The sequence below is a fragment of the Hylobates moloch genome, unplaced genomic scaffold, assembly GCF_009828535.3.
Source record: "Hylobates moloch isolate HMO894 unplaced genomic scaffold, HMol_V3 SCAFFOLD_15, whole genome shotgun sequence".
NCBI lineage: Eukaryota > Metazoa > Chordata > Mammalia > Primates > Hylobatidae > Hylobates > Hylobates moloch.
This window is the reverse complement of record NW_026652290.1, coordinates 40,366,905-40,383,365: the sequence shown is the minus strand read 5'-3', so window position 1 is coordinate 40,383,365 and position 16,461 is coordinate 40,366,905. Positions and strand designations below refer to the sequence as shown.

General features: G+C 40.2%; 1 protein-coding gene across 1 annotated transcript in view; it reads left to right on the top strand.

Annotated features, from left to right (window-relative positions):
- SLC9A4 (solute carrier family 9 member A4) overlaps positions 1 to 16,461 on the top strand; it is a 59,316-nt gene that overhangs the window by 21,264 nt on the left and 21,591 nt on the right. The window contains exons 3-6 of the mRNA XM_032178152.1: positions 8,925 to 9,184; positions 10,727 to 10,944; positions 13,542 to 13,744; positions 14,316 to 14,402. Coding sequence (XP_032034043.1) covers positions 8,925 to 9,184; positions 10,727 to 10,944; positions 13,542 to 13,744; positions 14,316 to 14,402 — 768 coding nt within the window. The remainder of the gene's footprint in view (positions 1 to 8,924; positions 9,185 to 10,726; positions 10,945 to 13,541; positions 13,745 to 14,315; positions 14,403 to 16,461) is intronic.

Below are 16,461 nucleotides of genomic sequence, written 5' to 3'. Positions count from 1 at the left end.
GCCAGAGATTAACAGAACTGATTATAAAGCAGGGCTCAAATATATTCTATTTATAAGAAATGCAATTTAATTATAAAGACATAAATAAGGTGAAAGTAAATGGATGCAAAAAGATAAACCAAGCAAACAATAAGCATAAGAATGTTGATTTGGCTACGTTAATATCAGTTAAAAGATATAAAGATAGAAAATATTACAAAGATAGAGAAGGATCTATCATAATAAAAAAGCTGACTAGTCAAGAATGCCTAAAAATTGTACATATATATCCACCTAATATTAGTGCAACAAAATACATGAATTAAAAACTGAAAAATTGAAAGGCAGAAAATGACAATTCCATAATTTTAGTAGGAGATTCTGATACCTTTCTCTTAGGAAATGATACTAAAATTAAGTAAAATATCAGCAAGGCATGGAGAATCTGAATATTATCAAACACCTTGCCCTAATTCCTATTCATAGAATATTATGCCCAACTACTGGATACTCAACATCATTTTCAAGTGCTTATGGTGTGCTTAATAAAAATGGCCATACATTTGACAACTAAACAAGCCTCAATAACTTTAGAAGCCTTGATACCATACAGAGTATATTTTTTGTACACAAAAGAATTAAAAATATATTTAAAATATCTAGGAAATTCTTAATATTTGGAAATTAAAAAACAAACTTCTAGATGTTTCATGGTTCAGGAAAGAAAATAACATTTTAGATATCTTTTAAATAACATTTAAAAGTACTCCCAAAACAGAAATACTTTGAAGTGAATTTAACAAAGATATGCTAGATCCTTTCGTTGAATATTATAGAACATTGCTGACCAGAATTAGAAGACCTAAATAATGTCATATTCATTAATGGAAGAGTAAACATTTTTAAGATATCAGTTTTCTCCTATTTGATCTATAGATTCAATAAAAGCCAATCAAAATCCCAGAAAACATTTTAGTAGAAATTGACAAAGCTGATTCTAAAAATCTGTTTGGAAATGTGAATGACCTAGACTACATGAAACAATGTTTAAAACTAAAGAACAAAGCTAAAAGACTTATTTGATGACTTACTATAATGCCATGATAATTATAATAATTATACACAAATGACAATATTAATTAAAGAATAGAGATATAGACTATGAAAGAGACTGGAGAGTTTAGAAATAGACTTACATATACACTGTCAATTAATTTTTGGCAAAAGAACTAAGGCAATTCAATGGAAGGCAAAGTCTGTTCAACAAATGGTACTGAAAAAATCTGGTATCCATGTGGAAAACATGAAAATCACCCCTAACCTCAAGCCATATTTAAAAATTAACACAAGATGTATCATAGATAAAATGGAAAAGGTATAATTATAAATTTCCTGGAAGAAAACATGGAAGTATAATCTTTATGACTATAGAAACAAAGACTTTTTGACCTTGGAGTAGTCAAAAGACAGGAAAAGCACAAAGTAAAACACACACAAAAAAGAAAAAGCAATGAATTGGATTTTATCAAAGAAAAAAATGCTCTTCAAAATGCACAATCAAAAAAGCAAGCTACATATGAAAGAAAACATTCACTATACATGCATTTCACAAAAGACATAGAGAATATGGAAATAATTTTAAATAATTTTAGTTCTCAATAAGGCTATAAACAGCTCAATTAAAAATAAAAAAAAGATTTGAACAGATACACAATAAAAGATGACATATTCATGGCCAGTAAGCACATGAAAATATGCACAACATAGTAATCAGGGAAATGCAAATTAAATCACAGTGAAATGCCACCCATCCATTCAATGACTAGAATTTAAAAAACTGACAATATCAAGTGTTGCCAAGGATATGGAGCAACTGGGAATCTCATACATTTTTGGTGGTGTTCTGCAGTAGATAGGGTTTGTCCAAATCTACCTGAAAGTCCAAGGAAGCTGAGAGGCAGAAAAAAGGGATGGATATACTTAGTTTTTTAGAAATAAACATTTAGCAGAGACAGGAACAGAAGCTATGCTTTTGTCTTCAGCAGTGGTGACACAATATGGTGGAGCACCGTGCCTTTAGTTCCCAGACCCGGGGCTTATATACCATAGAGAAGGAATGTGTAGGACAATTGTAGGGAAAGGCAAGAATGTTGTATAAATCTGTCTATGGGCAGAATTTATGGGCAAAGTTGTTTGAGCTTACTCTACTTACTTTACTTACTGTAAATCAGGGGCACAATTTATAGTATGTGCTTTTACAAAAAGAACAGTAGATAAAACAGAAATCTTAGAGGCATTCCCAGAACTGGGATTAATCAGAAATCAACATGGTGGATTAGCATCCAAGATGAGGTTGCTTTAGGCTCCACAGGTGGGTATGTAAAATGATATGATGACTTTGTTTTGTTTTTATTCTATTTTTGAGAGAGAGTCTCGCTGTGTTGCCCAGGCTGGAGTGCAGTGGCATATCTCTGCTCACCTGCTCACCGCAATCTCCATCTCCCAGATTCAAGGGATTGTCACGTCTCAGCCTCCTGAGTAGCTGGAATTACAGGCACATGCTGTCACACCCAGCTAATTTTTGTATTTTTAGTAGAGACAGGGTTTCACCATGTTAGCCAGGCTGGTCTTCAACTCCTGGCCTCAAGTGATCCACCTGCCTCGGCCTCCCAAATTGCTGGGATTACAGGCATGAGCCACCGTGCCTGGCCTAATATGATGACTTTGAAAAACAATTTGGCAGTTTCTTAAAACTTTCACGTGTCTACCATACTACCTAGCCATTGTACTCCTAGGTATATACGCAAGAGAAATGACAACATAGGTCTACAAAAAAGGCTTGTACTTGAACACAGCAGCAACATTCAAACAGCCAAAAACTGGGGAGTTGGGAGTGGACAAATACTCATTAACAGGTAAATAGGTAAATAAATGAAGAAAATATGCCATAACCAGATAGTGGAATACTACTCAGGTATAAAAAGGAAAGGACCGCTAATATCTGCAACAACTTGGGTAACTCAAAAACATCATGCTGAGTTAAATAAGCCAGAAAAAAAGAGTTCATAATTTATTATTCAAACTATATAAAATGTAAATTAATCTATTGTGACAATAATAAATTAGAGATTTCCTGGGGCCGGGGTCGGAGAGAAGGATGGACTTCAAATGAATGAGGAACCTTTCAGGGTTCTTGGGATTGTTCTATATCTTGACTATGGCGATGGCCTTATGAGTATCTACAATGCCTAGAATTCATTCACTTTAGATAGAGTTTATCATATGTAAGTCTTTCCTCAATAAAGTTAACAAGAAAAAAAATGTCAGCACATTTGGAATTGACTCTTCACCTCTGCTGAGCCCTGGTCGAAGGACTAATGTTTTTAGTCATTGTGTGAGTCTCTGTGTGTTAAAAGGGCTTTGCAAACTTTTACAGTGGCATCAGCTAAAGGATCATCATTATTATAATGTTGGAAGGCTTGGAGAATCTGTTAAAGGTAACGCAGAAGGACTGTTTGCTGAGACAATGAGTGAAGAGGAAAAATCTAACCTTTTTCTCCATGGGGCTGTGGACATGTTTGAGATTTAGCATTGGCTGAACTTTTCCCTTCAGTGTATAAAAGGTACACACACATTATTGTGACTTGAAATCAACCCAAAGAAAATCTTTTGCAACTATAATGTTACCCAGAGCCTGGTAATTTGAAAGATAAGAACTGTTTTTCGTGCAGTAGTAAGGATTGTGATTGTAAATGCAGTCTTCTTAATTATATGTACTACTTTAGCTTCTGAAACTGCCATGGCATCTTCCTGGCAGGGCACACTGGTGTCCAGAGACAAGGCTGGCCCAGTTGACTTTCCCAGGCCATTAGGACAGTCTGGGTAGCTACTAATAAACTAACAAGCTATGTAAAAGAGTTTTAGTTTGTGGCAACAATATTCAAATCTTTGAGTCTCGGTCATATTCTCTGAGTTTCCTTTGGATTTGAGAGTCAAATAAACAGTCAGGTTCCACTTAACCTCATTCAGACTTTCCTTTTCTGGGATTGTGGGGAGTGTGCGACTCCTCACTGTGGCTTCACTCCTTTCAGTGTGAGCTCAACTCCAACAGTGCAATGCTCAGGCCTTCTCAGACCCATATGTGGCAGAAAGTGAAATTGGATTAAACAAACTCACCGAGTCAAGACACAACCACTAAGATTCTTTTGGATTCATTCAAAATCATACATCACATTTTTTTTTCAAATACTCAGCCCAGGTTTTCTTAAAGCATGGCTTCAGCTTGTTTAAATAAAATAGACCAGGATTTTAACAGTTTTGTAAAGTGTGACTGATACACAAACACATCGATAGATGTTGTCCAGGTCCTTCATGGATCAGACACTCAGAGTGCATTAAATGTACAAGAGTTTTACTAGAGAAACTCCTGTGAGGCAAAATGAGGAAGAAGCCCAGGGGGATGGGAGAGCCCTCAGGTCACAGTGCAGAGTGATTCCAGGGGAAGGAGAGAGGGAAGGACAGAAGCTGGATGGGACTGTCTTTGCTGCATTTCTTAGAGAGTTTATTAAGCTCATCAGGAACCTGCAGGCTAAAACACGTATCCAAGGAGTCCTTTGCCTTCCAGGAAGGGGCCTATCTCAGTGTCCCTGCCAAGCTCAGGCCTTAGCTGAGAGTGGCAGATGGGAATCCCTGCAGTTAGAGATCTGAGGGGCTCTGACTGCCCCAGATAGAGAGATGGATGATAGACAGCAGATGGATAGATGATATATAGATGGATAGATAGATAGCCAGATAGATAGAATTAGAAAATACATATCTGTAGTAGTTTTCTCTAGGAGGGATTGTGGGACATTTGTGGGGGTTTCCCTTTGTTCTTTTGCTTCTGGACAATTTCTACACTTTTTCATGTTTATTCTTAACCAAATTCAGTTTAAGATTTCTGCAAGTCTTTCTCTTTTTAAGTAATTCTTTTCCTAATACGAGAAATTCACAATGTTCATGGTGTGTGTGTGTGTCTGTGTGTCTGTTGCATGTGTCTGTTGCTTGTGTGTCTGTTGTGTGTCTGTTGTGTGTGTCTATTACGTGTATCTGTATGTTGTGTGTGTACTTGCTTGGACCCATTGGCACCAAGCTTTCTGATTCTTCTTCATCTTCCCCAGCTTCCTCTCCTCCCAGAAAATACACTAGAAACTTATCTTTGAGGGAAGAAGCCAAGCCTATTATAACCTTCTGCCCACATTCCCTTATCTAACCATGCTTATTGGCTACTGGTTACTTATTACATTGAACAGTGAGCACTAATTCATACACTCAAAACCTGCATCCTGGGCTCTCTTAAGAAACATGATCGAACCATTTGGGGAATAAGCCAGAGTTTAAGACCTTGTAAAATTCAAAATAAAATTATCTGTGCTCTGAGAGATTTATAATGAAAACTTCTAGTCTGTAATACAAGTTAATTTCATGGTAGGGTCATTTTGTTTATAAAAGCTGTACTGGATGGAATAGTGTCCCCTCAAAAATCCATGCTCACCTGGAATCTCAGGATAGGATCCTAATTGGAAACAGTGTCTTTACAGTTATCCTTATTGAAGGTGAGCTCACACTGGACTATAGTGGGCCCTAATCCAATGCCTGGTGTCCTTATAAGAAGGTGATATGACACAGAGGAGACACACAGAGAAGACCAGGTGAAGATGCAGGCAGGGACTGTAGTGATGCCCTCACAAACCTAGGAATGGTGAGGACTGCCGGCAGTCACCAGAAGAAGCTCATAAGAGGCAAGGAAAGGCCCTCCCCTAATGCCTTCAGAGGGCGCATAGCACTGCCGACATCTCAAGCCCAGACTTTTAGTCTCCACAACAGTAAGAGGATACAGTTTTGTTAATTTGAGCCACCTAGCTTGTGGTACTTTGTCACAGCATCCCTAGGAGAGTCATGTAAGAGTCAAGGTGACAGAGCCTTATTGTAGAGGTGCTCGTGGACAAAAAACTCATTAGCAGAGGGCCACTGTGCAACCTCCTGGTGTGCCCTCCCCGGTCAACAAAGTGCATTGCAAAGAAACATCCTAGATGAGGATTGATGGCACCTGAGCTACTTCGAGGCATGAGCCTCACTGCCAGCTCACATTCCCAAGCCCAGAGCCACTCTGCATGATGTTTGATATCTGCACATAAGGGAGCAGCAAAAAGTGTACAGTTACATGGTGACTGCAGCATACATATGTCCATCCCATAACCTCCTGCTGCTTTTGCTTCTATCTGTCCCTAGAGGACAGCCTCCCTCAAACAAACATGAGGCATTCTTTAGAAGGGAGAGCAAGGAGAAGGCCTTTGTCATCAATGCACTCTGACTGTTCGCGATTATGAACAAACCAAGACAGCAGCCTAGGGACAACTTTGCACATGATCAATCATTTACTGCTAACCTCTCTGTGGAAAAGCAACAATCTCTTTTTTTTTTTTTTTTTTTAAATAAGATAGAGTTTCGCTTTTGTCACACAGGTTGGAGTGCAATGGTGCAATCTCAGCTCACTGCAACCTCCGCCTCCTGGGTTCAAGTGATTCTCCTGCCTCAGTCTCCTGAGTAGCTGGGATTACAGGCATCTGCCACCACGCCTGGCTAATTTTTTTTTTTTTTTTTTAAGAGATGGAGTCTCACTCTGTCACCCAGGCTGGAGTACAGTGGTGAGGTCTCAGCTTACTGCAACCTCCACTTCCTGGGTTCAAGCAATTCTCCTGCCTCAGTCTCCTAAGTAGCTGCGACTACAGGTACATGCCACCATTGCTGGCTAATTTTTTGTATTTTAGTAGAGATAGGGTTTCACCATGCTGCCCAGCCTGGTCTCGAACTCCTGAGCTCAGGCAATCTGCCCACCTCAGCCTCCAAAAGTGCTAGGATTACAGGCATGAACCTAATTTTTTGAATTTTTAATAGAGACGGGGTTTCACCACGTTGGCAAGGCTGGTCTCGAACTTCTGACTTTAGGTGACCCACCCACCTCGGCCTCCCAAAGTGCTGGGATTACAGGCATGAGCCACCACGCCCAGCCAAAAACAACAATCTTTTATCAAGAAGGTGATGTTATGGGGAATCAGCAGAGGTCGGGCTTACAGAGGACCTGGAGGGGCCAGAACTAGCTAGGAAAGGGGCTGGGGGAGGAATGGCTTCCTGCAGGCTGCAGACCACAGCAAGGGGTCAGTGTGCACACAATGCAGTGTGCGGTTCTGGTGAGTCCTGAGGATGAAGCCAAAGCCAGAACCCAAGGGCTGTCAGGCCACACCCCAGATCAGTGGTGACACTGATTGTTACTCAGTAGAGACACTAAGTGTCTCCATAAGGAATTTGATTCCCATCTTGGAGAGATCAGAGTCAAGCAGAAGGCCTGGGCGAGCCCGGCAGGGTGCAGCATGAGGGGCCACAACCAGAGGGGCAATGAGAGCCAACTGTGAAGGTGAGGGGGCATCATCAGTTCTAGAAGGTCCATGCAGTCCATCTGTGCTTCTGCAGCACGCAGAATACCATCATGGCCACGATTCCCTTGAGTTTTAGCTTCCGTCCTCTGCTCTGATTTTTTGCATTTTTCCTGGTGTAGATAGATGCTAAGAGGCATATACTGTGATTTCGCAGGACTCTTCAGGGGCTGATATTCCCAAAGGTCTTCATTTTCTGCAGAGATCTTTGTTCAGCTCTTCTCTATGTCTCATTACCTGCACACCTGCTGCCACTTTTCAGGAGCTAGATCATAGTTCTGGGCTGTGGAGGGGCATGAAATAGTGATAAGTAGATCCCCGCAGCTTCAAAATAAATGTTGAAATAAATAGAGAAATAATAGGAAAATTCAGAGTGTGTGTCACATAGGCTAGAGTCGTTTGGGGGATTCGGCGAAATGATGTGTATGGAGGGTATAACGGTCTAGGTGCAATCAGGTAAGATACTCCACATGATAGGTTAAATAAAAAATGTGAATGCATTATAAAATGTATGAACTATAATAAAGGCATAACTATAAGATATAAGGAAACTCTGTGTACCCTAGGGCTGAGGGAGGGCCCCCAAGGAAGGACACGCTTGGGAAGGGTTCACCTCTTACTGGAGGAGGTGTGGACTGGCCACTGGGTAGCAGAGAAGTTGGCTGCTTTAGCCAGACTGGAGCTGGTCTGGAGTTGCTGGGCAAACAATCGACCACCCTCCGGAAGGCAGGCAGGGCCAGACATCAGTCAGCAATCCGGGGCTGCAGTGGGAACCTGCACTTGGGAGATGGGAGAGAATCTTCAGAGGAGCAGGCTGCATGGGAGGACGGGGAGAAGGCTCTCAGAGGGCAGGCCGCTCGGGTGGAGCCCTGGGCCACAGACATGTGGCACATGGGTCATGCTGGGGCTTTTTGCAGACAGGTTATCAGCAGGCGGAAGCGGCAGGGTTGCAGAGGGATCACTTTCAGGGCCTGTGGTTCAGGCAGGATCCGCTGGAGTTCCTCACACCCACGTGGCTGACTCTCCCCACAGGCCCCAGAAAAACTGCAGGAAGGCCCTTCCGCCTGCACCTGAATGTCCCTTCTAGGCCCTTTACGGACAGAACTTAACTAGGTGCTCACTTTAAAGAAAAAAATGCTTAAAGGAATTCCATTGTCTATTATAGAACACAAATGGAAGGGTACATTTGGAGTTCAGAGGCAATAAATTAACTGCCACTGAAAGCTTAGCAAAGAGACAGGCAAGTAGTAGGTGCTCAGTGATTGGAAGTTGTGAGTATTACACTTTTTATTCAGTGAAACTGAATACATCTAAATTTTTGGGAATACAGTTAAAAGGCAGTCATCTTAGTAATTTTGTTGTGTAATTTATTTTTGTGTATTACTTAACTAGACACAAAGCTGAGAATCTGCATGCAAAGTATTCCTAGTTTCTATTCATAATTCATATTTGTTTACTCTCTTTTTTGCCTAGGTCTTATACAATATGTTAATTGCCTTTACAAAGATGCATAAATTTGAAGACATAGAACCTGTCGACATTTTGGCTGGATGTGCCCGATTCATCATTGTGGGGCTTGGAGGGGTATTGTTTGGCATCGTTTTTGGATTTATTTCTGCGTTTATCACACGTTTCACTCAGAATATCTCTGCAATTGAGCCACTCATCGTCTTCATGTTCAGCTATTTGTCTTACTTAGCTGCTGAAACCCTCTATCTCTCTGGCATCCTGGCGTGAGTACAAACCAAGGATCAAGTCACATAGTAATAGAAAGAAAGTTTAGGACCACATCATGTGAACCAGGCATCTGGGAAAGACATGACTAATGACGCTAACCCTCCAACATGTTGCAGTATTTAGGAGCTTCTAAACTTTTATAAAACCTGATTCAGGTTCTTTGTCAAACCAACGTTCTCTCCAATGTCTGCCTTCATCTTCTTCTTGTGATTTGCCTGAGGAGGAAAGCATAGCAATTATCATGTCAATTTAGAAGGCTCAGGAAAGCCGGTACAGAGAAGATCTGGGGAAACTTCAACGTTGAGTTCTCATCTCAGTAGTGTGTTTTTTTCCTTGAAATGTTTTTTTTTTTTTTGAGACAGAGTCTCATTCTGTCGCCCAGGCTGGAGTGCAGTGGTGCAATCTAGGCTCACTGCAAACTCCGCCTCCTGGGTTCATGGCATTCTCCTGCCTCAGCCTCCTGAGTAGCTGGGATTACAGGTGACCACCACCACGCCTGGCTAATTTTTTCATATTTTTAGTGGAGACGAGTTTTCACCGTGTTAGCCAGGATGGTCTCGATCTCCTGACCTCGTGATCTGCCCGCCTTGGCCTCCCAAAGTGGAAAAGTTAATTTTAAAGTTGAAGAAAGGCATGCACGAGGGACAGACATTCCTGGGCTCTGCCTTCTGCTGTGCCCCTCAAACCACATCACGCAGCCATGGCTCTTCAGTGTGGGATGAAACTAGGCAGATGGGATAAGACTAGAAATCTACATTTCTTTGCTCTAATGAAAATATTTTTGAAATGCTTATCCTTATGTCCTTGTATCCTTGAGATGTTATCTTTGAATGAGGCTTCTCAGCTTGGCTTATTATATCTGATGATGTTGTTTTCTGTACAGCATTATCTTTCTTTCCAGCTATTCAGGCAGATACATTTAATTTTATTGTAGAGAAATATCTCTTTCAATTAAATGTGATAGTGTAAACTCTAGGCATCTGTCACTTTCCCACCTGGAAAATGCTCAAAACTTCTAAGACAAGGCAAGTTTCTTTCTCTTTCCCATACTTGCTTAATGACTCTAGAACAGAAATATTTGAAATAAAGCCAATAAAAAAGAACCTTGCATTGTCTTAGAAGTTTTGATCATTTATGGTTGGATTGGAGGAAATGAGAACCTTGCTGAATTATTCTGTTATTCTGGTTTAAGGCAGAGTAAAGTAGAGAGTGTGAGTTGGGACTGACAAACTCTTCATGAAGAGGGCAAGAGAGAAGCATTCTGCATTGGGTGTGCCCATGGGAATTACGTGTCCTTTTATTTCACCGTGCCACGCCCACCTTCCCATCACATTCAGCTTTACCTTGTAAAGATCTCTTAGGGAGGGAAAAGAGGGAGAAAGAAAATCTGTGGAAAATCTGCAGCCACAGAGGGGAATAAGGGAGATATTCCTGCATCAACACGGGCTTCACGCATCTGTGGCATTGCCTGTGGGGAGGGCATTTTGTGGAGGGGGAAAACCTCATGGATTTTCTCTGAGACTCTGCTCCTTTTATAGAATCACAGCCTGTGCAGTAACAATGAAAAAGTACGTCGAAGAAAACGTGTCTCAGACATCATATACGACCATCAAGTACTTCATGAAGATGCTGAGCAGCGTCAGCGAGACCTTGATCTTCATCTTCATGGGTGTGTCCACTGTGGGCAAGAATCACGAGTGGAACTGGGCCTTCATCTGCTTCACCCTGGCCTTCTGCCAAATCTGGAGAGCCATCAGTAAGAGAGAGCAGGGCTCCAGAGTCTCTGGTCCTGCTGCATTTTCAGTTCTCTTATTCCCTTCCGCAATGTTAAAACTAGAGGACTGAGTAGATGTTAACTGGTTTTACCGGTTAGGGTAGACTAGGCACCTGGTCGTGAGCAGAAATGTTTTCTGTTTGTTCCCTCAGTCAGCTCAAAGTAATTAGTGGTTGATAATGTTCTGCACTGAAGCAAGGCTGGGGCAAGGAATAGTTTTTAATTGAAGAAAGAACTTTCACATCTACCTATTTAAACATAATTCAGTCAATGGAAAAATATATGTTTGTTACTTTTTATTTGGAGTTGCACCAATGTTTTTGGTTCCTAAGACCAACATATCCCTTGCGCTTCACTTCTTTGCAGATTTGTATCCTCTTGCACCTTAAATCAGATACGGATTATAAACTGTGGGCATTTATTTACACTTTCACTATAGGATAAGTGAGATCTCACAAATTGTATTCTACGGAAGACAAATACTGATAGAAAACATCCCCCTAAATAGTATAGATGGTTTTATTTGAGTGTTGAGTGCATGAATGTGTGATGTATAGCAAACGAAAAAATCAGGAAGTGAATATTTTTAAAAGAGCTTTGTATTAATTAGTAAGAACAACTTTAGAGTGTAACTGGCATCACACCTGTAAAATGTAACTAATCTTTTAAAATGAGAACTAGTGGCTGATGATTTATCTTGTACATTTATGTTTCAGGAGCTAGAAAAGAACATCAATCACTGAACTACAATATATGTGTTGCCTTTTGATTAAAAGCAAGTCTATTTTTAAGTGACTTGACTAATATTTGAAGCGTTATGTTAAATGACTTTGACCAATATTTTCAAGCCAATTACTCAAAGAGAAATTAGGCGAAATGGTTGAGAACTTATCTTGAACATACTAATTCCGAGTTCATTTAGGATGGGTTGCAGGCTCTAGAGGAGATTAACAAGAATACAGAAATATTAAAATATCTATAGGTAACTCTGAATATATATGTTTGCTGGCTCCTTGGGGGAGAATAGAGGAAGCTGTGATACAAGTTTGTTATCTCAAATCATTATCACTGGCCTTATTACGAACTAGCTGTTTGATCTTGGACAGACATTTAACTGCTCAAAATCGTCTTCTTCAACCACAGAAGGATGGATTTGAACAAATTTCTTAGTTCCCTTTCAGTTCTAATACTTTGGGAGTCTACAGGGGAGTAGAGCTAATGCCAAGAGAAGTAAAATTACAGAGCTTTAGCCCAGCCAACAAGAAAAGAAACTACCTAGGAGAGGATTTATATTGTAGGAACCTCGTCATTGTTAATCCTTCACGATCCAGCTCAACCCCATACTCTTATAGTTGAGGAAATTGATGGAAAAACCACCAAAACGTGACAAAATTGGCCACATCACAGCAATTGACAGAGCCAGGTGTTAGAATACGGTTCTCCCCCTTATAGCCTGTTCTCTTCCCACCCTGACTCATCATAACTAATAGTAGTTCACACTCGTGAAGACTTGTTACGTAAAAGGCTGCATCTTATGTTATTTATGGATGTTAAATTTATTTAATCCTTACGTTCACGTTCTGAGAGAAAAACTATGGCTACCCCATCAAGCAGATGAGGAGTCTGAGGATATGAAATGGTTAAGAACCTCGCTCCAGGTCACATGTCTGGCATGGAGAGGAACCAGGACAAACACAACAATATTTTAAAAAGTAAATTTGCTTATCTTTTGCACTATCCATGTGCCTATTATCAAAGAATGCTTGCTGGCAAGTCTGTGTGATGAGACGCACATGAGGATGTGAAGAGTTTTATTCCACTAAGTGAAACTCTTCTTTGATTCATCAGAGCTTTAATGAAAGGACCTTTCCTAGCAGGCACCACTGCATTGGTGCTACCTAGGTTATGTGAACCGCATGGGGATGAAAACCAATGTGGTAGAAAACTCCTCTATGTTTCAAGCAAGCTCTTCCACCCTAAACCTGCTGTTTAAGAAGCTCACTGGCAGTAAGAAGTGCCCACTCACCCCCTAACCCTTGCCAACTTCCTTCCTTGTTTGCATTGAACCTCAAGAGGGACAAGCCAACGATAAGGGATTTGACTGTAGAGACCACAGTCTCTAAGAGGACCCCTCTCATTTTTAAATTACAGAACTCCTTTGGATACCCAATGAGAATATGAGATGATAAGAATGCATTTATCCCCCCCACCCACTCAACAATATCTTTGCTTTGACTAGTTTTGGAAAGCGGGACAAAAATTATGAATATAGATTAGAAAATATATACCTTACATTAAACAAATCAAGATTTTATTAATTTAAACACATAAATACAGACACATACACACAACACATGCCAATAAACTGTAGCAAAGATTCCCACTTGAAGTGCTACTGTCTCACAACTAACAAAGTGAGAAGCCATAAAAGATATTCTACCTGGGATAGGTAATCATGGATGTATGATGGAATTAGGCTGCATTGTTTGCAGGGCATGTGCACACAACCTCAGTTCGCTAGCTCTGTATCTCTGCTCGTTCATGATCCTCTGCTCTAATACATATTTTCCCCTTTCTAGGCGTATTTGCTCTCTTCTATATCAGTAACCAGTTTCGGACTTTCCCCTTCTCCATCAAGGACCAGTGCATCATTTTCTACAGTGGTGTTCGAGGAGCTGGAAGTTTTTCACTTGCATTTTTGCTTCCTCTGTCTCTTTTTCCTAGGAAGAAAATGTTTGTCACTGCTACTCTAGTAGTTATATACTTTACTGTATTTATTCAGGTAAGTAGGTTTCCCTTATATTTAAAATAAATAGATTATTTCAGGACAATATAGTAAATTAGTAAAATACAAATAAAGGCATTTTATCTGATTTTCAGATCTGTGCTCAATACCCAAACTAAATTTCTGGAGATTTCTAGATCATGTTTGTGACCATCCTTTAACTTCTAAAATATATTGCCTTTTAATCAATACAACATATTAATCAAAAGATTCCTGAGTAACAGGTGACTAATAGTCACTCTACTCTACATTTCTGAAAATGAGATTCTAATTAGTACTAGGTAGCACAAGTTTTTGTTTTAGTTGGAGTTAGCTCTTGATGAACTAATGAAAGATTATTTTAATGGGTGAAACCAAATTCCTATATTAAAATACAGGCAATATATCTATTTTTATTGCAGTACTTAAAGGAATGAAAAACTGAAATGAACACTGGAGGATTTATTCTGTAATAGCTAGTACAAAAACATATAGATTGGACATTCTAATAGTTTTGTTAATAAATTTGCTCTCTCTAGCGACAGTCTTCATTACAACAAAACCCTTTATTTTATTATTTCTGATATAGGGAATCACAGTTGGCCCTCTGGTCAGGTACCTGGATGTTAAAAAAACCAATAAAAAAGAATCCATCAATGAAGAGCTTCATATTCGTGTAAGTTACCTCATAGTCACAATTAATAAATTAATAAGACGTTTCCCCTTTGTCACCATGAGACGTGTGCACACATCACTAGACTTCCTCTTTCCTCCCCCACTGTACAAAGAGTGACTGTATAAGTTTCCTATGGCTGCTGTAGGAAGTTGCCACAAACTTAGTGCTTAAAACAATGCAGATCTATTGTCTTATAGTTCTGGAGGTCAGAAGTTCAAAATCCAGGTGTTGCAGGGCTGTGCTCCTTTCTGGAGGCCCTGGGGAGAATCTGTTTCCTCACCTCCCGCAGCTTCCAGAGGCTGCCTGCTTTCCTTGGCCCAGGGCCCCTTCCATCTCCAGAGCCCGCAATGGCTGCATCCCTCCAACAATGATACTTCTGCCTCCCTCTTCCACATTGAAGGAGCTTTATGATCTCACCGCATCCACATGGATAGTTCAGGAGACTGTCTCCAGCTTAAGATCAGCTGATTAGCAACCCTAAGTCCATCTGCCACTTAATCCTCCTTTAAACTAAACTACCATATTCACAAGCTCTGGGGATTAAGACATGGATATCTTTACAAGGTCATTGTTCTCCCTACCACAGTCTGCCCTCTGTCTCCCAAAGATTCATATCTGTTCCACATGCAAAATACCTTCCTTCTATCCCAACACCCCAAAAGTCTCAATATACTGCATCATCAATTCAAAATCCAAAATATCATCTGAATCTTATCAGTTCAAAAATCGCAAATCTCAATATCTCCATTATCTAGAGCAGGGCTCAGTGAGGCTCTGGGTATAATCCATTCTGAGGCTCAGTTTCTCTTCATCTACGAATTTGTGAAACTCAAGAAACAAGTTATCTGCTCTTAAAATATATGGTAGGACACTCATTGAATAACAGTTATAACCATTGCCTTTCAAAAAACTATGGAGATAATGGAATAAAAAAAAGGAGTCATTGATACTAAGCAAACTTCAATGTTTCCTGGGCAAGCTCTATTTGGTTTCAAGGGCTGGGAATCCCCTAATCTCTTGCAACTCTTTGTTCCACCCTCTGGATTCTCAATTTCACCCTCTGAATCATACTTCCTTTTTTTTTTTTTTTTATAAAGGTAGCATAAATTTGCAGCTGAGTAATTTTATCAGTCTATTCCTTGCTTATAGAATTGTGAGGGTCTGATATCTTTCTTTGATTTTGTCCACCTTTTTTGTCCAAGCTGGTGGTGTTTCCATCAGGGTTCAACAGAGAAGCAAAGCCAGTAGGATGGATGGATATAGATAGATATAGATACACATACAGATACAGATACAGATACAGATATAGATACAGATATAGATATAGATATAGATATAGGTAGATATATGAAGAGATTTATTGTAAGGAATTGTTTTTCACTAGTGTTGGGGCTGGCTAGGAAAGCCCAAAATCCAGGGGACAGGCCATCCAGAAGAGCAGGCTGGAACCCTCAGGCATGAGCCAAAGCTGCTGTCTACGAGTAGGATTTTTTCTTCATCAGGGAAGCCTCGGGCCTGTTCTTAAGACCTTTCAACTGAATCAGGCCCACCCAGATTATCTGGGGTCATCTCCCTTATTTAAGACAACTGATTATGGACTTTAATCAGATCTATAAAATACATTTACAGCAACATCTAGGGTACTGTTTGATTGAATAACCGGGGACTTGCCTGTCTAAATTGATATCTCAAAATACTATCACAGTTCAAAACTGTCCTGTTTGTTTCTAAAATCACTGTTCCAATGAAATATGGGGTCCTCTGCCCTTTTTGAATATAGGAGGGGCAAAGGGTGTTACTTCTTTTGCAAACATGGCTGAGTGGCAGATTTTAGTGAAAACATCCCAGTCAGGCAAAGATGAATATGACATTGGGCATGGTTTCTACTTGTTTGTTTAAGTTCGGCACAACATTGAAGGGATACCACTGTGTACAGCTCCAAGGAATAGAAATGAGAACTAATGTCTGAAGGGTTATAGGTGGAGACTTCAACTCAGTTAATGAAAGAGCATTCTGACAATAATTTCCTGATTGGCATACCCGAAGCTGAAGTAGATGT